Source organism: Primulina eburnea, chromosome 8 (assembly GCF_022965805.1).
Source record: "Primulina eburnea isolate SZY01 chromosome 8, ASM2296580v1, whole genome shotgun sequence".
Lineage (NCBI taxonomy): Eukaryota > Viridiplantae > Streptophyta > Magnoliopsida > Lamiales > Gesneriaceae > Primulina > Primulina eburnea.
Genome location: NC_133108.1, coordinates 303800 through 326072, shown reverse-complemented (window position 1 = coordinate 326072; position 22273 = coordinate 303800). Strand labels below are relative to the sequence as shown.

At 37.4% G+C, this 22273-nt stretch overlaps 1 protein-coding gene and 1 long non-coding RNA gene across 2 annotated transcripts; both read right to left on the bottom strand.

Moving 5' to 3' along the window:
* Positions 1–1277: 1277 nt before the first annotated feature.
* Positions 1278–18011, bottom strand: LOC140838128 (protein TPLATE). Its single transcript, XM_073204207.1, has 7 exons — positions 16721–18011; positions 15692–16288; positions 14933–15294; positions 14015–14318; positions 13476–13598; positions 2854–3309; positions 1278–2103 (listed from the first exon to the last, which is right to left on the bottom strand). The coding sequence occupies exons 1-7, from the start codon at positions 17849–17851 to the stop codon at positions 1570–1572; spliced, it is 3507 nt and encodes a 1168-aa protein (XP_073060308.1). The 5' UTR covers positions 17852–18011; the 3' UTR covers positions 1278–1569.
* On the bottom strand, positions 9118–13272 carry LOC140838129 (uncharacterized). Its single transcript, XR_012119540.1, has 2 exons — positions 11164–13272; positions 9118–11117 (listed from the first exon to the last, which is right to left on the bottom strand). It is a non-coding gene; the product is annotated as an uncharacterized lncRNA (long non-coding RNA).
* Positions 18012–22273: the final 4262 nt, after the last annotated feature.

Below are 22273 nucleotides of genomic sequence, written 5' to 3'. Positions count from 1 at the left end.
CCGTTCAGTTGTGAAGATTTGAGGATCCGTTTTCCAGACCGAACTCGTGGTAAAATTTTGATATCATCATCTTCCAATAAAACAAATTATCGTTCAACATGTTCCTATGATTCTAAAAAATATCGTTCGCCAGAAGGTCCCGTCATAAAAATATTTTTTCAACCTTTCGATTAACAGATAAGCAAGTTTATGTTAGGAGTTTTTTCTAAAAAAAATAATATATAAATAATGTTGTTTGGAAGTAGGGATGTAATTGATCCAAACCAAGCCGAACAGTATCAGGCTTGAGCTTGGCTCGTTTAAGATTAATTCAAGCTCAAGCTCAAGCTCAAGCTCGAGCTTGATTCGAGCTTTTATCATCTGGCTTGAGTTTGGCTCGTTTAAGATTGATAGAGCTCGAGCTCAAGCTCGAGCTTTATTCGAGCTTTTATCGTCAGGCTAAAATTCGACTTGTCTTGAAATTACTAAGCTTGTGAAAAGCTCGAATTCGACTCGTTAAAAGATCGTTTATCATGTTAATCAAGCCGGGCTCGAGCTTGGTTTATTAATAGCTCGTTTATCATATTTAACAAGCCTGACTCGTAAAACATACAATTGAGCTCGAATTTGAGCTTGATTCGAGCTTGTTAAAATTAAATATATCTATGAACTAATTTTATATTAGACATAAAAGTTTAACTTTTATTAGTACTAATATTTTTATTTGTCAACTCAACAAATGAGTCAAGCTCGAGCTTACGAGCCACCTAAACGAGCCGAGTTCGAGCTCGCGTGCCTATTAACGAACATGTTTGCGAGCTCACGAGCCAAATACGCTTAAGCTTGAGCTTGGTTTGATTAAATTGTCGAGCTCAAAGTCGAGCTTGAGCTTGGTTTGATATGATTAACAAACGAACTCAAACAAGCTTTTTATCGAGCCGAGCTCCGAATAGCTCGCGAACGGTTTGGTTTGTTTACATCCCTATTTGGAAGGACTAGTGTAATGATATTTAATATAAAAGAAATTTCGATAAATATAGATAACTAAAATAATATAATAATTACAAAAGAAAATTGACTGACCAGGAAACTTGATCTCATTATTTGATAATGTCCAAGAAGTTTACCTGCACTACCGTAAATATTTCAATGTGATCTATGAAATGCAGCTTGATTGTGTTGAAGTTATATTTGCACTAGCACACTAATATTTGTGTTCAATTTCAATCTGTATAAAAAGGCTTGACTATAGAACATATAGCAAACTACACTTTCTTGAGAGCAAAGCTACACAATAATAATAATAATAAAATTCTGAGCATATTCCCGAGTCAATGTCGAGAAATGAACGAAGATACAAGCCACTATAGAACGTGTTTCACACTTTCACTCTCACTGTACTTTTTTTTCAAGCTCAATTTGTTGAGTTCGAGAAAGAGTGTACTCACATAGAAACCTATAAGCAACTCAACTGCTACAAGATACCATGATACACAGAGAAAGATGAAATGAAAAATATTGAACTAATATGAAACAGAAGTACAACAAAAGCTGATGGGAATGCATAATTTACTAAACCGGCAAAAAAAGCTACTTCGCCTTAATACCTTTGTCTTTACACAGCATATGCCACTCCTGTAGAACAGCGGCTTGAAGAGCACGATGTTCAACTTCCTCAGCAGTTAATTCAAACAATGTGGAAGGCCCCTTTGCTTCACCGTCTTCCCCCTCATTTTCTTTTTTCTCTGTATTTTTCCTTTTCTCGTCGTCTTGATCCTCTTCCTTCTCTTCTTCATCACCATCAGATTTGGGAGACTTTGGACGGGGTCGTGCTGCTCTTAGCAGAGCTATCCGTTCCATTGAGATCCTTAGCCTCTCAGCAACAGCTGATTTGACTTCATCTTCGGGAATGTATTCAACACTACCATTAGTGAGGTCATCCATCCATCCCTGTAGATCTGAACCAATCTCCTTTGTGATAGATGCATCTGAAGCTCGAACAACGAATTTGCATATCATGGTCGTAGTCTCGTCTCCAAGGTCGACGTTTCTACTCACTTCACTGGCACCGAAAATCATCAAGCCCACAAAACCTCCATACCATGTTTTAGCGGCATAGCAAAGCTGTTTAAGACCCAAAAATTGTACAAGAGAGGTTGGTTGCTTGAAAGTTGAAACGCAAACCAAAAAAGGCTCGGGGAGACATTGTAATATATACTATATTATTAAGTGTGAGGTCCTTAGAGTAACTACCTTAGAGGACACCAAAATATTTAATTTCATAATTAACCTTCTTACCCTACTAAAAACATCTTCAAGTCACTCCATATTTTACATAGAAAAAAATCTAAACAAAAATTTTCTTTTAAATCGAACAACTCTTCTAAATTAAAAATAATTTCGTGTTAATTGTTTAGTATTATTTGATCAAATTAAAAATAATAATAACATATGCAACGCGTATGCATCTTTTACTAGTTGTCTATAAAGCTTAAGGATAGAGATAAAAATTAGAAGATTAAAGCATGTCCATGATACAAAACCTTCATCAATTTTTTACAAGCTAATTCCTATGTAACATATATATAAGAACTATTCTCTCATTTACCCAATAACCCAATAAGTATATATGTTTGCACATGCCCGTATATAGACGTCCGGGCGTAGCAGAAGGGCTTATAAAAAATTTATGAACTTAATTTTGCATCCTTGCGCAAAAATTGTGCAAGAACTATATAAAAATCAAAAAGTATGTGAAGAGACCTCAGTGGCGGAGAAAGTACTTGAAAAAATTAAACATCTAAGGCATATGAAGAAGATCCATCTAAATGAGTGGTATCAGCACAGTAGTGGAGTCGTGAAAGTTAAACAGACCTGAAAACCAGCAACTGTCCGGATAATGTGAGAACAAACTTTGTGGAAAGGCTTGGAAGACAAAGATTTCAAGCCATTGAGAAATGGAGATTCCCCATACTGCTGCGCCGCAGTTGCCTTAAACCCACTTCCTTCATATGTATACGTACCAGTACATTCCAGTATAGCAGGCAAACTAGGCCACATTCGGAAGTACTCAACAGGTGAAATTTTGTGTGGTAAAAGAAGTTCAGTAATCGGAATTTTGTATGGCTGACATCTCAAAATAACTGGCTCTCCTATTTCAGGTCTGAGACTTTTCTTTTGTCTCGTAATTTGTGAATCTTCTTCAGCATAGTCCCCTTCATAATCTGTGGGAGCACCACTACCATAGAATGGATAATACAGGACTTGGACCCAAAGGGCACAACGCTCAAAATGGGACACACCAACAGTGACGCTGCAGATTACTGGTTCCTAAAGAAATGCAGTAGGTAAAAAGAGAATAAGATACCACACAACTAACAAAAAAACGAGAGCAATTTAGAATTTGAACAATTTTTTAGGCAATTCAGCAGCAATGTCAGGATCAAAAAATTTGAACAATTTTTAGTGCAATTCAACAGCAATGTCAGGATAAAAAAATGTAATGACAACTGAGGAAAAACTTAAGATCTAGTATGCAAAACGAACAGTGCGCATTATAAAGTCTGAAACACTGTGTGAGCTCATATGTTGGCACCTTGATACTCTAAATATGTTGAAACACGCCACGATAATACCAGCAAATAAAGCACCTACCAAAAACTATATGTAGAGCTACACCTTCGAGGAAAATATCGGGAATGCCAAATGCTGTAAATGTAAGAAATTCCGTGCAGTGATGAAATTATGGTCTTACCTGTTTCTTATAAACATGCTGCACCACAGATTTTTGTGCAGAAGAGTTCAATATTTTTTTTGAAGAAATTTCTATGTTCTAAGACAGCATTTTTGTCTATCCACCGTCAAAACATACTCATGAGAGTTGTTTTGTTTTCACTGGACCCTTTGAAGTGATTGCTGTTAAATTAATTAGCTTTAATGATACTCTCAACTTGATGATAATTGTTCAATGTTGCTGATTACTTGAATTAATCATCTAATTATGTGATTTGGCGCAACATCACTATGTATTTATATTTTTTTAACAACACACATCATCAAGTTATAGAGTTTGGCTAGAGGATTCGAGATTTAAAGAGTTGACTAAAGTGTGGTGGAATTACTCAAATTCACAAGGTTGGGCGGGTTACAGACTGATGATGAAATTAAAGTCGATTAAGGGCAACATCAAGAAATGGAATGAAGAGGTTTTTGGAAATATGGAAATGAAAGTGGCAGAATTAACTAACAAAATCAGCAGAATTGACAAGCTGGAGGGTGAGGGGATGGGCTCAGCAGGTTTACTTTTTGAGAGAAAAGAAGCGAAATTAATGATAGAGGAGATGTTAAGACGATTGAATCAAATTAACTATCAAAAATGCAAGATCAAATGGATCAGAGAAGGCGATCAAAAGTCAAAATTTTTTCACTCAATTCTTAATCATCGTAAGAGTAAGGCAACCATTGACAAACTTGAAAGAAACGATGGTTCGATTACAAATTCTGAGGATGAGATTGTTTCAATAATTTCTGATTTCTACAAGGGACTGTATAGCGAGCCGGCTGCTAGATGTTGGGGTATTGAAGGTGTGAATTGGAGTCCAATCGAAGATGAAATGAATCAAATGCTAGAAAAAAAATTTTCAGAAGATGAGGTGAAGGAGGCAGTCTTTAAATGTGATGCAGGGAAGAGCCCTGGACCTGACGGTTTTACCATGGGATTTTTCCAAGAAAGTTGGGAAATAGTCAAAACAGATGTCATGTCTGTTTTTGAAGAATTTTATCAAAATGGAATCATAAACGGTATCACCAATGAGACTTACATTTGCTTGATTAGGAAGAAAGTTGACTCGTACAAAGTAAGGGATTTCAGACAGATCAGTTTAATAACAAGTCTGTACAAGATTATATCGAAAGTCTTGACAGAAAGGTTGAAATTGGTGATGGCTTCGACAATTTCAGAATCACAAAATGCATTTGTCGCGGGCAGACAGATTCTTGATTGTGCTTTAATAGCGAATGAGACGATAGAAGAGGCGAGGATCAAGAAGAAAAAAGGATGGGTTCTTAAAGTAGATTTTGAGAAGGCCTATGATAATGTGTGCTGGGAATTTTTGGACTTTGTCTTAATGAAAAAGGGGTTTGGAACTAAGTGGCGATCTTGGATAAAAGGATGTGTTTCAAACGTTTCATTTTCAGTAATGATCAATGGTAGGCCGAGAGGAAAATTCAAGGCTTTCAAAGGCCTACGTCAAGGAGATCCTTTGTCTCCTTTCCTATTCAATTTGGTCGTTGACGTGTTGGGAAGATTGATAGACAGAGCTAAGGAAACGAACTTAGTAAAGGGGATAGAGGTAGGTAGAGAATTGATTGACATATCTCATATTCAATTCGCGGACGACACACTATTTTTCGCAAAGGAAAAAGACCACATTAGATTCATGGTACAAGTGGTGACCTCTTTTTGTGACATGTCGGGTTTGAAAATTAATTGGGAAAAGAGTGCATTGTTGGGATCAACCGTGACAATGAACAGGTTGAAAGGTTAGCAAGACAATTGCGATGCGGCAAAGAATCATGGCCTATCCCATACTTGGGTGTCCCATTGGGAGGCAACCCATTGCAAGCAACATTCTGGCAACCACTGGTTGTTAAGATGTCCAGAAAAATGGCTACATGGAAGAAGGCATTTTTGTCCAAGGGGGGAAGGTTGACTTTGATTCTTTCGGTCCTCAATTCCATCCCGATTTATTACTTGTCATTATTCAAAGTCCCAAAAAGTGTTGAGGAATCGATGGACAAGATATCTAGGAACTTCTTATGGGATGGAGCGGACGGAGATAAACATATACATTTGGCAGCATGGCATCGGGTTTGCAAACCGAAGGAAAGAGGAGGATTGGGCATTTCAAAAATAAGATTCAAAAATAATGCATTGCTTGGGAAATGGTGGTGGAGGTTTTTCCAAGAAGAAGGGACATTATGGAAAAGAATTATCACTAGTAAATATGGGTTACAAGAAAATGGGTGGGATGCGGGATTGGCTAGAAATGTAACGTTTAGATGCCCTTGGAAGTTTATTTCCCGGATATATCCAAATTTTAAGAATAATACCTTAGTCAAGGTGAGAAGAGGGAACAATGTAAGATTCTGGGAGGATATATGGGTGGGGTCTAGTTCATTCAAACTTAGTTTTCCAGCCTTGTTTCGGTTGTCTGCTTTTCAAAACTTGCCTATTTCATTCTTCGCTAAATTTGAACATGGAACTTGTAACCATTCGTGGGATTTTCATTTCAGAAGAGGGGTGAGTGATGAGGAGATTGATGAGTTGATAGGGTTATTAGAAGTCCTAGAACCAGTGAGATTAGTAGAGGGGGTTGACGATTTTGTTTCGTGGACCGGGGATTCCTCGGGTTTATTTTCAGTCAGTTCATTCTATGAGTCTTTCTTCCCTGATAATCTACATCCAAAATTCGATCTTTTCAAATCTATCTGGAAAATTCCTGTTCCGACCAAGATTCAATTCTTCTCTTGGTCAGCTTCTCTGGGTAAATTACCTTCATCGGAGATGATTCAAAAAAGATGCCCCGGGATCGCTTTGTCTCCATCTTGGTGTGTTTTGTGCAGAAAAAATTTAGAGACTCAAGATCATCTTCTCATCCACTGTTCATTCACGTTCTCACTGTGGGTTAAAGCTTTGCAAGAGATGCGGTTGAGTTGGGTGATGCCCAAATCATCAAAGGAAGTATTCTGCATGGACTTGGGTCAGTCAACGGGTAAGAGAGGAAGAATATTTTGGCAAGTTGTGGTTCAATGCATTTGTTGGACGGTTTGGTTGGAGAGAAACCAAAGAATCTTCGAAGAAAAAGAGACAAATATTGACAAATGTTGGGAGAAGATAAGGATTAACGTTGCCATGTGGATTGGAAATCACAAAGACTTCAAGAACGTTTCGGTTTTTGATTTATTAAGACAATGGGATTATGTGTATCAATGAAATTTTCCTTCTTAATTACGCTTAATTAGGACAGTGAACTTCTAGTGCACTGATGTAAACCTTTTTACTTTATATTTAATAAATTAATGTTTCCTATAAAAAAAAAAGTTATAGAAAATTTCATATTTTGGTCCCATGTGGTGGAGCATTTTTGTAATGCCTTAGGATCATTGCATTTTAAAATCATTATAAGTCTCTTCATCGATATGTTCGAACAAAAGAAAATTTAAATTCTATGAAACACCATGGACCCAACCACAAAAATAATATTGATTTGAATAGTTAGTCATAACAGATCCATTTAGAATTTGTGGTATGTCCACACGTAGGACAATAGCTTCTAGAGTCCACATAGACCCGTGGACATAGTTACTATGACTCCGGGTTAATGAATGATAAATTATTGAATTTGACTATAAACGGACCCGTGCACAGACCTAGCGCAAATCCATGGTCAAATTAAACAGTAAACTTTCGCAAACGGCCTTACTAATGCTTCTGATAGATATAATAAGTATTCTACACAAACACATACGAGTGCTTATCTTGTTCTCCGGTCATATTAACCCAGTAGACCAAAACTAGAACTGAAGCATCTCACTCCATACTTTTCTTCAAAGCCAAGCCTCGAAACCTCCATCACTCCAACAACCTACTGCAAACCATGTTTTTCACGTCAAGAACTTCTTAATGATGTCTGTCTCACTTGGTTACTTGATTGTTCAAGTTGAATATGGCAGATATAGGTCCTAAAGCTCTTGAATTAAGTATTACAACCTTTAAAATGACATAAGGTATAATTTTGATAACGGTATTTGAGTTATTTGGTTTCACGTGACTTAGCAATCCCTTGTTTTGATTCATTTATTGTTTCGTAAGATACCAGAATTCAGTGTTTCATAAAGCATATTTTTTACTTTGATTACTCTAGAGTCTAGAGGATGGTGATTGTTTAGAGTGATTGATCACATTTTAATAGTTTCACATCACTCAGCCATTGTATGACAGATTAAGGTACGTTATAACTAGGCAACATAATATGTTTTTGTGCTCCTGCGTGTGTACATGGATCACCATGGCATCACATTTGTCTACGGTGCATTGAAGAAAGTGTAGTCTGATAGCACGCATCTTTTTATTGTTAATTTGTTATACTAATACATGACTAAATTGCACATGTTGGGCAATGTTCCTTGTTAGCCATGTCATAAATATTCTTTGATTGAGGCGGAGTTTGAGGATTATACAGAGCTATGACTGGCTTGTGATGTAGTTATTGGTCGATAAGGCACGGTGAACCTTAATCCTGGTTCGTTAGGCATCTAGAACACGACAGTATACTGGTGGAGTGAACTATGCTAATGCAGCCACTCCTCGTACCCTGTTCGCTTAGGTTCGAGCACAATATTTTATCATTCACAGGCTTGATATCCTGCAGCTTATGTCTAATGTTACATCCCAAAACATGCATTGCATTTTCATGCTGAATCATTCAAATCCCCATTGTTTTCAAATCCTTGTTGTCTTCCTAGTTCAATATATCGCTTGAAAAATACCTTGGTGTGGTTAAAGTTAAAATATTTTCAATACTATACACGCTGTCGAGTAGTTAGGATTTGATAGACTTAATTTTAAACTAGGATCCTATGTTATTGTTATGATAGGATATTTTCCAGATTTATTGGGATTTGATTTTATTCCCTTGATCTATATACTAATCCATGACTTTAGAGGAAAAATAAGAGAATTTTTTTCTCATCAAATTGTCTGTTGTATTATTCTATATGGTATCAGAGTAATAGGTTGGGATTGACCATGAATTTTAAAGCAGCCATCGTCGGCGATGATTCCAGTAGTGAAGGTGACGGTTCAAGCAGTGACAGTGGTAGAACCCAATCGCATGTCATTCCCCAAGATTCTTCCCTTCAAATAATGATTCACAAATTGAATGGGAAGAATTACTCGGAGTGGGCACAATCAGTCCGGCTGGTTATTGATGGAAAAGGCAATCTAAGGTCTGTGAACGGCGAAGTGAAACTCCCGTGTTCCACTGACCCGAGATACAAGTAGTGGCGTCCCGAAATTCATTAGTCACAGCATGGTTGATCAATTCTATAGAGCCAGCAATTGACAAACCATTCATGTTCTTACCCATGGCTCGGGAAGTTTGGGAAGCCGTCCGAGAAATTTACTCCGATTCTGAAAATTACTCTCAACTGTACGAGCTAAATACTCGTGTATGGCAGATGCAACAAAGCAACAAAGATGTCACAACTTATTATAACAAGTCGATAGTTCTATGGCAGGAATTGGACCTCCTCGATGTAGATGAGTGAGAGAGTGGCAAGGACTGCACTCGATACAGTGCAAAACTGGACCGAACAGGATGTTTGTCTTTCTTGCGGTATTAAATAAGGATCTGTATGAGGTTCAAGGTCGTGTACTTGGGCGAAAACCTCTGCCCAGTGTTCGGGAGGTGTTTTCCGAGGTCTGGCGTGAAGAAACTCGACGCCAAGTGATGCTGAAACACTCTGAACCCACCATAGAGTCTGAAGTTTCGGCCCTTGTGAGTAGAGAGACGGGTTCTGAAGGTAGACCATTTTGTGAGATGTGCAAAAAGCCATGGCACACTATAGAAACATGCTGGAGAATACATGGGAAACCAACCCGTCTTAAGAAAAAAGTTGGCAACAACAAATCGAATCCTGGTGGTTGAGCCCTTCAAGCAGATGGTGAAGATTTTGGAATGCCCTCATCCTCCTCAGATTCCCTCCCCTTTACAAAGGATCAGTTAGAGCAACTATTCCAATTGTTTGATTATCGACTTGATAAATCCAAGCCCTCGTGTTACTTGGCCCAGACAGATTTTTATCCTTGTGCAAATATTGCAAATTCGTTCGGGAGCCACATATCATATGACCTTGTTCTCCTCATATATACCGTGTGCAGGAAACCAAAAAATTAAAATTGCTAATGGCTCCGTTGCATCTGTTGCCGGGAAAGGAACTTTTGTTATTTCACCTTCCTCGACTCTTACAAATATGTTACACGTTCCCCCTATCGTATAATCTTGTGTCAATCAGCAAACTCACTGCTGATCTTAAGTGTCGAGTCATATTTTTGGCTTCTCATTGTGAATTTAAGGATTTGGCCTCGGGGACGACAATTGGCAATGCTAGACAGGATGGTGGTCTTTACTCTCTTACTGCCAAATCCTTACTTGGCAGACGTGATCCAGACAAGTTTCTCAACTCTATTTTCTACTCGAGTGTCGATGATATCTTATTATTGCATAGTCGGTTAGGTCATCCGAACTTTATTTATTTGAAAAGATTGTTTCCCAAGTTGTTTATCAATAAAAATACTTCTACTTTGCATTATGAATATTGTGAGTTAGCCAAACATCATCGGTCCACTTTTTCGCCTCAACCTTATAAAAGGTCCAAACCATTTACAATGATTCACAGTGATGTTTGGGGGCCATGCAAAGTAAAAACAATTACTGATAAACGGTGGTTTTTGTGTCTTTCATTGATGATCATTCACGTATGACTTGGGTTTTCTTTTTGAAAGAGAAGTCTGATGCATGAGTCACATTTCAAAAAATTTCCAAATGATTCAGACTCAATTTCACACTAGGATCAAAATTTTTCGAAGTGATAATGGGGGGAATACTTTAACAATATAATTGGAAAGTTTTTTCAAGAGCAAGGGATCATTCACCAAAGCTCTTGTCCCTATACACCTCAACAAAATGGTGTGGCTGAACGGAAAAACAGACATCTCTTTGAAGTTGCTCGAGCAATCAGTTTTGAAACAAAAGTGCCTGAGTATCTTTGGGGAGAAGCAATTTTAACAGCCACCTATTTGATAAATAGACTACCATCCAGGATCTTGAATTTTCAATCCCCCATGAATATTTTTCATAAAAACTTCCCGATATGCGTCTTTTGACTAAAATCCCTCTGAAAATATTTGGTAGTCTAGCATTTGTTCATAACTTTGATCCTGGTATTTTGAAACTGGACCCAAAGGCACGGAAGTGTATCTTTGTTGGTTATCCTGCAAACAAACGGGGGTACAAGTGTTTTGACCCTGTTACCAAAAATTTTTTTATCTCCATGGATGTAACATTCGCTGCCTTCTACACTCCTCATCTTCGGAGAGAGTCCAGAGATAGTGAAGATGACCACTTAACCGAGTCTGATTTTAATATAGAACTTACAAACTATGAAATTTCAAATTTTAATCAATCCAACATAACTGTGGAGACAGGTGAGAAATAGTTCAAATGGTTGGTTTATACAAGGAACAATGGTGCAAAGAAAAAGGGAGACCCGTGGGCCTGATCCTGAAACTCAGAATGATGCCCCGCCACTCTTGAAAACAACATTTATCTTCCCATTGCCCAAAGAAAAAGATACTCGATCATGCACAAAACACACCAAATTTCAAACTTTGTCCCTAATAAAAAATTGTCATCCTTCTATTGTTTGTTTGTCTCTCAGTTAAATGTCATTAGTATTCATAATAGTGTACATGAAGCTCTAAAGATCCCTGAATGGAGAGAGGAGATTTATGAGGAGATGAGAGCTTTGGAAAAACTCTAATAGGGAGAAGACTGGTACACCAAGTGAGAAATCTGTTATAGGGTGTAAGTGGGTATTTTCCCCAAAATACAATTCTGATGGATCTCTGGAACAGTATAAAGCATGGTTGGTTGCCAAAGGCTTCACCCAAACATATGGAGTTGACTATACAAAAACTCTCTCCAGTGGGCAAACTCAATACAGTCCGAGTTATTCTCTCTGTTGCTACTAATCTTGATTGGCCACTAAATCAGCTAGATGTGAAGAACGCTTTTCTATATGGTGATCTAGAAGATAGTTTACATGGAACCACCACCTGGATTTACTGATCAGCTTAGACCAAAGGTGTGCATGCTAAAAAAATACTTTATGGACTGAAACAATCTCTCAGAGCATGGTTTGAAAGGTTTACAAAGTTTGTGAGAAGCCAAGGCTACTGTCAAGGACAATCTGATCATACTCTCTTGACAAAAAAGTCCAATAGTGGAAAGACTTCAGTGTTAATTGTCTATGTTGATGATATAACATTGACATGTGATGACATAGAAGAGACAAACAGGTTAAAGAAGAGCTTGGCAAGAGAGATTGAAATGAAAGACCTGGGGCAGTTGAAGTATTTCCTTGGAATGGAGGTAGCAAGGTCAAGAAAGGGAATCACGGTGTCCCAAAGAAAATATATTCTCGATATCCTGAAGGACACAAGGATGAGTGGATGCAAACCATCAGATACTCCTATAGATTCCAACAAGAAGCTATGAGATATCAATAATGACGCTGCGGTGGATACAGGAAGATATCAAACATTGGTCGGGAGATTAATTTATCTGTCTCACACACGCCAGGACATTGCCTTCGCAGTAAGTATGGTGACCCAATTTATCAGTGGCCGTGTGTAGAACACCTTGAAGCTGTATATCGAATTCTGAGATATCTAAAGGGAACTCCAGGGAAGGGATTGCTCTTTGATAAAACTGAGAAACGAGAAGTTGAAATATATATAGATACTGATTGGACAAGATCAGTTGTTGATCGAAGATCAACCTCTGGTTATTGCACATTTGTGTGTGGGCAACTTGGTAACATGGAGAAGCAAAAACCAAGGAGTGGTTGCAAGAAGTAGTGCAGAGGCAGAATTCAGAACAATGGCACAAAGAGTATGTGAAGCATTGTGGCTTCAACGAGTCATGGAGGATCTAAAAATGATTATAAAGTTTCCCATCAAGCTGTACTGTGACAAACAAAGCAGTCATTAGCATTATTCACAATCTAGTTCTTCATGAGAGAACTAAGCATTTCATAAAAGAGAAACTTGAAGACGGAGTTATTCCATTTGTTCCTAGCCTATTACAAGTTGCAGATATCCTAACTAAGTGCTTATCCAAACAAACCTTTGAAGAACAAGTGAGAAACTTGGGGGTGATAGATATTTTCGCACCAACTTTAGGGGGAGTGTCGAGTAGTTAGGATTTGATAGACTTAATTTTAAACTAGGATCCTATTTTATTGGTATGATAGGATATTTCCCAAATTTATTGGGATTTGATTTTATTCCCTTGATCAATATAAAGTGTACTAATTCATGACTTTAAGATAGGAAAAATAAGAGAACTTATTTCTCCTCAGATTGTTTGCCATATATACTTGTCGTTTTAGGCCCAAGTAAAATGAAATTTAAAATGTTTTTCTGTTGTAATTAAATAAAATATATCATCTTACACGATAATATTGGACAGGATCCGCGAGCCTCACAATGTTCAGCACACGTTCAAGGAAGAACCTTGCCATCCTCATAAATTGTGCTCGTAAATAAGACATTAAAATCATAAAATACGATAGTATGGGCCTGGAAATATTCAAATAGAAAAGGTAAAATGCACATGATGCAACAATGAAGCAGGATAATCTAACTTAACCTGTGAATTAAGATCACGCAATTGTCGCACAGCTTGTGGAGCTCCATCCATGAAGTATAATCCACCAGAAAGGCCAACTCGAATATCCACCCGATTTAATTCTATCTCTGTGAGATTCAAAACCTGCAATTACTTGCATTATTAACTGAATAAGATCTAGTCGAATCCAATGCAGTGCGAAATGTACAATATAGAGTGAACTTCAAGAACAGTTAGTCTGAAATACAAAAGATAGAGCTATCTGTGTTAAGAACTCAATTTCTGCATACTAAATGGATGCAAACGTCATAAAGAGGTGCAATTGAAAAGTACATTGATACCAGAAGAAACAGCATACACTAAATCATTAAATAGTTAACAAAATAAGGATATTTGGAAGGCGGTTTATATGATTAGAAAGTTCAACGCCAATTGTCCAGGTCATTTGATGTATTATGCAAAGGAAAACAATTATTTCACTAGATAAAATCCAAAACGTACATTGAGAAGCAAACCTAATTAGAGAATCATCAGAAGTTGCTAACAATGGGTAGTCTAACCTTCAAGTGAAGAGTAATCCTTCCATCATTTGGATCTGTCAAGTGATATCCTTCAACATAGCAAGGATCACTACTACCTGACAAAGTGTATGCGCTTGGAGGTACCTTAGTCATACTTGAGTCGATCCCTTTTGCCAACAATTGAGCTAATTCATTGGGATCTGGTCTCCATAATTCTAAAATAGCCTTATGAATCAAACCCTCTAATTTACGGTCCTGAGCAGTGGAAGCAACATAGAACTGGACAGTTAGCTTGTGGTGGCTAAATGGATAGTCTCCACGGGTTTCACTTACCCCTGTCCACCTGAAAAATTAAAAGAAAAATCAGGGCAACCAAAGCAAGTGATCACACTAAAGTAGAAGCCACAAACTCCAGAACAAACGGGCAACAGTTCAGATTTTCAATACTTTAACATTACCAATACTACTAATTAATGTTAAACCCCATAGAGTATCTAACTTTTGGTCTGTTGTTGAAGTTTTTTATAATTTCAAAATTACATTTTATCCACCCAATTTCATATTCCACATTTTATTTTTACATCATATCTTCTTTCCTACCATTTTAATTTCAAAATTGATAACTTTCATTTTATTTTTTTTAAAAAAATACTTCATTCTCCATTTTTCTATGGAACACATACATTGTGTGTGTCATGACCAGCTAGTACATATGAAACTTGTTTACATTTAGTCTAGGTTCCATTTAAACTCATACAGTAGTATATCAGGAAGGAAAAAAATCAATACAATTAAACCCCAACTAACTGAAAAAAAGATAAAGGAAGAAAAGATTTGACTCGCATGCATGAGGACTGTTACACCACGCACATGACAAGTACAAAATGCACTTTTGAAAAGGCAGAGTATAAACTATTTTAGACATATCAATCAATCAACATAAGATAAAACGCTCACTTGTCATCCGGGTGACTTGAAACATATTTAATTCGCTGGAGTATTAAACGGCATTGATGCTTATTGACTGAATCAGCTGAGGGATTGCTCCTAAACTCTTCAAGCTCTTTAGTCAGCAACTGCCCAGCCCTAGCATTACGGGATCCCAAACGTTGTGCGCATAGCAGAACTGCTTGAACATCTTGAAGCCGATTTGTCGAGCTTGCAGATGAGTCTATGTTGAATAGGACCTTGTGGCAATTTGATATGATAATGTTTAATGGGTCCTCAGGGTCATCAGCAAGTAGAGGGTCCAATCCCTCCAAATCAATGTGCTCAGAAATAGCCCAGAGAAGACGAGCACAGATTTGAGGGGTGTTAACCTGAAAAGTTTAATACAATTATGCGACAACATACTCGACAACAATTATCAAATGCAAACATAAACTCTGTTCTCTATTGACTCAATCTGCATCGAACAGTACTAGAGAAGCATAAATTATTCAGTCCATGTTAACTGATATTAAACCTTGAACTGAAACTATTTAAGTCATGAATACGGATATTTTACAAATGCCACTCTTGAGATTTTTAAAACTGTGGAAATGTAAATGTTTTTTCAAATATTTAACTTTGTAGTTGGTAAAAGACATGAACAATGTATTGTAAAATTTTGTTAGGATACTTTTAAACTCAAGATCAGCATAAGCTCCAAACTCTACAATTATTCCCTAAAAACCAAGGAGTTAGAAATAACGTAATTCACAAAGCATTACAAACCTCTCGGAGATCTCTAACAAGTTCCCGCTGCAAATTTTGCAAGCGTGTTTCATTCAGTATCTGATCCTGAGATGCCCCATCTTTGACTCTTTTGACACCACCTCTGGTATCATAAATATGGCAAAGTCTTACAAGCAATTTAAGATAGCAATCAACAGCATATGTTCGACCATCACAATCCCATTTAACACATGGCCTACACACTTCCACCACTTCCAAAGCTGGTTCAGTCCAATTTAATGCACCATAACCAGTTCCATAAGCTAAGGCTCCAATCACTCTACTCTCCATACGTGAATGCTTTTGTTCAGGCAATGGCAAAGATAACTGGAAGCAACTCTCTACCAGCATGGAAACCAGTTCTTCTCTAAACAAGCTCTTACTAGCTACACTGTTGAGGTCATCCTTTATTCTTGCATCTTCAAAAAGTGATGCTATATCCGTTCCTGCTAGAGGTTTTTGACCTCGGCGAACGCTTTCTTTTGCGAAAAGGTCAACACAGAGAGCAGTTCTACAGATGCATGCTAAAGCATGCATACGGTCTGATTCAGCTCTCAAGTTTCTAACCATAAGTAGCAGCTTTTTAAACAATGAAACCTAAACTCAAAATAATGATGCAACAGCAATTGTCAGTCACGGCCAGAATTCTAATTGAGATAGAATCAAAGGTATAGAGATCACTCATATAAGATAGGGAACCATTTACTTCATCTATTACAATGAATCTAGCATGCAAGAGAATACTGAGACTGCATAGAACATGAAACGTATATGAAAAGCTTAATATAAGTTGCCTAAATCAATGATATTCGAGTTTGAAAAGAAGTTCTGCTAGAGAGGGTGTTTGCTCAATCAAATAGTTGGACCTTGTTACTTGTCAAGCATATCAGACATCAGCCATCATAAGGAATTTTTATCACATCCATTATTAGTTTTGATAATTTATACAGATGAACAAACTAATCAGTAGCCAGATAAAGCTAAAAAAGATAGAATAAAGAACTGATGGGCTAAGACAAGCACACGAACCTGCATGCTAAGATCAAGAAGATGCAAATTTGTAACAACAGCTCTAACAATGCTCTCGCGAGCAGAAGAGTACTCCTGCCTGTCCCAAAGAGTCAGAATTGCAATTATGGATGCAGAAGCCCACTCCGGCTTCCCTCCAGGAATATCAGCCAAGTACAACATATTGATGCCAACTTCAAATATCAATGCAGGATCCAATGAAGACGCCAAAAAAGGAGCCAAATGTGACACCACATCTGATACTCCCACAAACCTCTCTGCATTTCCAACGGTGGACGCCGTACTGTCATTCTCACTCTTTGATGACCTCGAAAGCTTCCTGATCACCTCGATTGTTCCCGAAGCCACTGCCTTCACTGCATAAACCAATGGATAGACAGTAGCTCGAAAACTCTCGACGGGAAGAATCAAAGATCGAGACATCAACGAATTCCTCTTCTTCCACACAAAATGAACCATGGATGAAATCCAATTCGATCTAATTGCAACGGACTTTTCAGTATCAACTAGCTTATCTCCAGCAAGTCTACTCATTCTCTTTGAGTCAAATTCCTGAAATAGCTTGCCAACAGATTCAAACGCGACCTTGGAAACAGAGTCAGCTTTGTCAAGCATGTTCTGCGCGACTCGGTTCCACCAACTGGAGACACGATCGAGTAAGTTAACATTGTTCTCGCACAAGGTCACGAGATCGTCACGTGCGAGGATGCAGCCTAAGGTTTCGGTGATGGAGAAACGGAGATTATCACTGGGAGAATCAAAGCAAGAGGAGATCTCTTTGTTACAATCAGTTATAAGCTTTCCAAGGCGGTAGGAAGGAATGGCGGAGAGAATTGAGACGGCGGCAGCTGTAACATCGGGATCGGGGAAATCGAGATCGTTGCGAATACCGGTACAAACAATTTCCCATAAATCTGGAGTGAGGCGCGTAGAACGGATAAGGTCGAAGGCGAGTTTCTTGGAGACAGCGGAGGCGGGGGAGGCGACAATCTCTTCGACGGCGGATTTGGCAATAACGGAGATGTCGCGACCAGCGGCTGATTGTTGGAGCGCTTGGAGTAAAGCACCGGATTGGCGAAGGGCGTCGTTGGAGCGAATATCAGCTTGGATTTGAGCAAATAGAATGTCCATTTGCAGAGATGAGTTTCAACAGCTCATCTTCTGTCCAACTGCGAATATCAATGTTGAGCCGGTGTTTATTCTAACAATGGCGTGGTGTGTTGGTTTGCCAATTCTCCGAAACAGACACGGAGATTCTTTATTTTTTCAGTTTTGGGTCTGGGTTCGGGAAATTTAATATCCTCGAAACAGTTGAACTGTTTCGAGTGATCTCGATTTCGTCTCGAAATTAATATTAATAATAAAAATAATAATATTATTACTATTGATAATATAATAATATTTTTTATTAATTAGTTATTATTAATAATAATAATTAATAATAGATAATAATAAGTTTTGGTTCGGAGACCTCCTATCTTCTTTCATTAATATTTTTGAAACGGAGATGGGAGCTAGGATGAAGATTTGATCCAATCGGTTTCGGGTTCGAGGATTCCCCGAACAAGAAAAAACTGGATCATGGCGGGTATGAGTGTAGGGATGAAATTAGGGGACATAGATCCGATCCGCCCCGTCTCGCCTCATTGTCATATCCTAGTGATATGTCTTCAATTCAGTATTTAAATTTAATGATTTTTTATATATATAAATTAAAAATAAATCTTCAAATCAAAACATAAATTTTTTAACCCTCTATATTCAAAATTTTTTTGTTTAAACTCCTTAAAGCAATAAAAATAACAAAAATACCTTTATGTTTGTTGAGTTTAATTGATTGATTTATTTGGACCGTAAATTGTATAAGAGTCGATGTAAAATTATTTCAAACATACAAAATTATTATTGCAGTGTAATTAAATGTTTGATGAGAATAATTTTCTCAACTAATACGGATCTTAACACAGGCTCGATATTAATTATTTGCACGAATTATTCCAATACTTGGGAATATTTGAAATAGAAAATCTAACTAATGTTAAATATCATGAGCAAGGTATCCGGATCCAAAAGTAAATTTATGATTCATTTTAATAAGTTCCTGGAAATATTACCGGATTCATCTAATATCTCCGAAGATCTTAGATAAATCCAAAAGACGGTACAGAATTATAGAAGTATGTTGTATTATGTACCACAAAAAGTGAAAAAAAGTCTTTGAAAACATGAAGAAATTCTTGTAACACTAAAATTTATTTAAACAAGAATCCAAACTCTAGAACAATAAACAAGTTCTAGTAAAATGATGTTGATATGTAGGTTACCATCATCTTTTGGTACTATACCCTTATTACATCAAAGAAGGACAACCAAGGTGATGACAAAACCTTTAACCGACGAAGAAAAAATGATCAATCTAATTAAAAATGTTACAGAGAGGAAATTAAACTGATGAAAATTTCAGAAAGGATAGGTCTAGATGATCTCCAAGACCTTGCATAATCTTTTACAAATTTCAAGGTCGTAGATCTAAAGATGAACACAACTGGAGGTAAACCACTCGCAATAACCTGGTCATCTTCTCATTAACAACCAAGGAAAAATGTGACATCTCATAATACAAATATGAGAATTACCCAAACATATTTTCAAGTTAGTGGATAAGCACACCCAGCGTGAACCATGTCAAGGAGAAGTCAAATTCTCTTGCATCAAACACTCTATGAAAAATCTGTTTTAGAACATATACATCTTTATGGGGTTATGTTTAACTTTGATGTACTAGATTTCAAAAACAGATAAACTTTCAGAAGAGCTCATACCCGAGCTAATAAAAATTTTGAAGATTGTAATTACTTGACATGTGGAGCAATGAGTGACATCTCGACCAACTGTTCATAAAATGAAAAAAGGGGAATAAAATGCTTCGATCGGACCCCGGATATTGAAGAAACGATTTATTATCAAGATCTTGTTCAAGTATACTAGTTTGAGGATATTGTCTCAGATGAAAGTATATATGAAGAAGAAGTCTTGATTCAAGAAGAATCTAATGGAACATAATAAGAATCTGACTGAAGACGAAGTGTTTCGACACAAAACACATGAAGATTTGTCTGATTTCTTTAGTCAGACAACAATATCCCATAACATGGTCCAAAAGTTCATGATAGAAAATCATAGCCAACAGAAATATCAAGGATTCTCTGTAGGACAGGTAGAAAAGTTCTTAGAAAATCTTAGCTTAAGAAACAGAAAACATCATCTTATCTATAAAGTTTTCAGAAAGGAAATGACAATCTCAATGGAACTTATGAGAAATAGAATAGAGATGTAATTAATTCCTTTTGAGGACATATTCTGAATTTAAGTTTGGCCATTTGTATGAGCATTTCTTCCCCGCTCTACATGGATTCCCCAGACACAACCCTGAGAATGAGATTTTACATTCGATGTTGCTAAAGCAAGCGAAACTAAGAAGCAGCCCATCAGCGACGACAGAACCAAATGAGAAGTCGCAAAGAAAGCTGATGGATGGGCTTGCCGGTGCTATTGGTACAGAGCATGGGTGGCTCGCGATCATTGATGGCACAACGAGTAGTGAGCTGATCGTGGCTGGATGGCGCGCAAAGGAGCGAACACGCCTCTTATGTTGGTCGCGACAGTGATTGTAATATCCAAGCCTGGTGAACGGTACGATTGAGATTTCGTATGTTTATGGACTATTTGGTTAAGTTTAAGTATAGTTCTGATGTTAAGAATGGTGATTTATGAGTTATAGTATTGTTGTTCATAGTTGATGCGTAGTTGTGTTGTAGCGTCGTTGCGGTTTAATTCATTATAAATTGTATATTGATCCAAATGAGGTGAGGCTACTTCCATTAGAAAGATAAGACATAAGGCTATAACTTTCTTATTTTGAGTTTTGTTCAAATCGTTGTGGAAGGTAAGCCAAAAGTGTCCCGAAGTGTGTCGTGTGTTTCGTTGTTCCTCCAGTGACACATGTTGGGAGATTGAGCATAACTTTTTACTCAGACCTTCAAATGACATGAGGCCAATTGGAGATGCAAGCCAAGACATAGAGCTACAATTTCCAGTTTACCACTTTTCCAAATTATGAAGGGAAGAGGCGTTTCGGAAGCGATCTTTGAGGAAGCTGTGCGCAGAGTGAGCGTCGAGACAGAAGGTGCCGCACTAGGGCGGTAAAGTTCGACCGCCCCAGCGCCCCTGGATCTGAAATTTTGGGTTTTTGGCAGCATGGTCCGCGCTAGGGCGGTAAAACTCGACCGCCCCAGCGCCCTGTACAGTGGAAAAGTCGCGTTTTCGGATTTTAAGTGCTTAAATACAAGGGTTGGCTCATTCTTTTCTCATTTCCTCTCCACCCTTCTCGATTCTTCTCTCCAAGGAAGCTAGGGTTCTTGCTTTTCTTCTTTTAGTCCCTTTGATTCAAGCCTCTTGTTGGATTATTGAAGTGAGAACAAAAGTATTTTTGGGTTCAAGGAGCTAAGGTAAGCTTGTGCTTTAGTTATTGTTGGATTTTGGTGTTGAGGGAATTGGCATGTGTGATTGTGTTGGTTTTATGAGTTTTATGGCATAGTCACTTGATTATTGAAGATGTTGATGGTTCAACACTTGGTTTATTTTTGTAGGATCTTCATCAAAGTTTAGAATATCAAGTGCTTCAAGGGTTGTAAGTGGAATTCATTCTTTGTGCTCACATGAAAGTATATGTATTGTATTTCAAGAGTTTTAACATGCTATTCCCTTTCAGTTGATTCATGTTATGTATGTATACACTTTGTTGTATAGTAGAGGCTTTTATATGCCTCAATTGTATAAAAGGGAATGCAAAAGAAAAGAGTATCCAAAGTGTTTGTTTTAATGTCCAAGAGAGAGTTCAAATGTTTTATTGGATTGATAAATAGATAGTCAGAGATTGCATGCAATTAGTTGATCAACGACCATAGGCTTATATCCCAACAGAGTATCGATTTATATCGATGGGATATATGTACAAAAACAGAGTTACAATTTAGATATCAATCCAAACCAGAGCAACGAGAAATACCATTGTTATGATTTTTCTATACCATGTTATGCTATGTTTTAAGAGTTGATGGTATTTAATGATTTCAAAGTCATGTTTTACAGAGTATGATATTGTTATGTAAGAGTTCCACTCGCTGAGTTTTATACTCATTTCAGTTATTCATGTGATGCAGATAAGAGTGACGGGTCAGGACGTTGATTGGAGCCGGGGTCATATGTATAGAAGATGGAAGGAAGAAAGTTTATTTTGTTAGCATTATGGACATGATCAAAAACGATATTTTGTATTTTGTTGCAGCACTTTATGGATCATGTACATGCTTTCGATGTTATTTATGGAAAATACTTTTATGTCAAGAAAATTGTAAACCCTTCCTTTCTGTTAAAGAAATAAATTTTTACTCCGCTGTCATTTTAAAAGAAATCGGGTCAGAGCGTTACAGTGATGGTAGTGACAGGAGACAAATAGACAGTGGCTGAGGCGACGAGAGTGAGTTTATGAAG

Bases quoted from the DNA above. Each gene is read 5' to 3' on its own strand.
- LOC140838128 (XM_073204207.1), bottom strand. From the start codon at position 17,851: ATGGACATTCTATTTGCTCAAATCCAAGCTGATATTCGCTCCAACGAC. The intron at 14,319-14,932 runs GTGAGCGTTTTA...TTAATTTTTCAG, and splicing joins TCAAGTCACCCGGATGACAA to GTGGACAGGGGTAAGTGAAA. The intron at 13,599-14,014 runs GTTAGACTACCC...AAGTAATTGCAG, and splicing joins GGATTACTCTTCACTTGAAG to GTTTTGAATCTCACAGAGAT.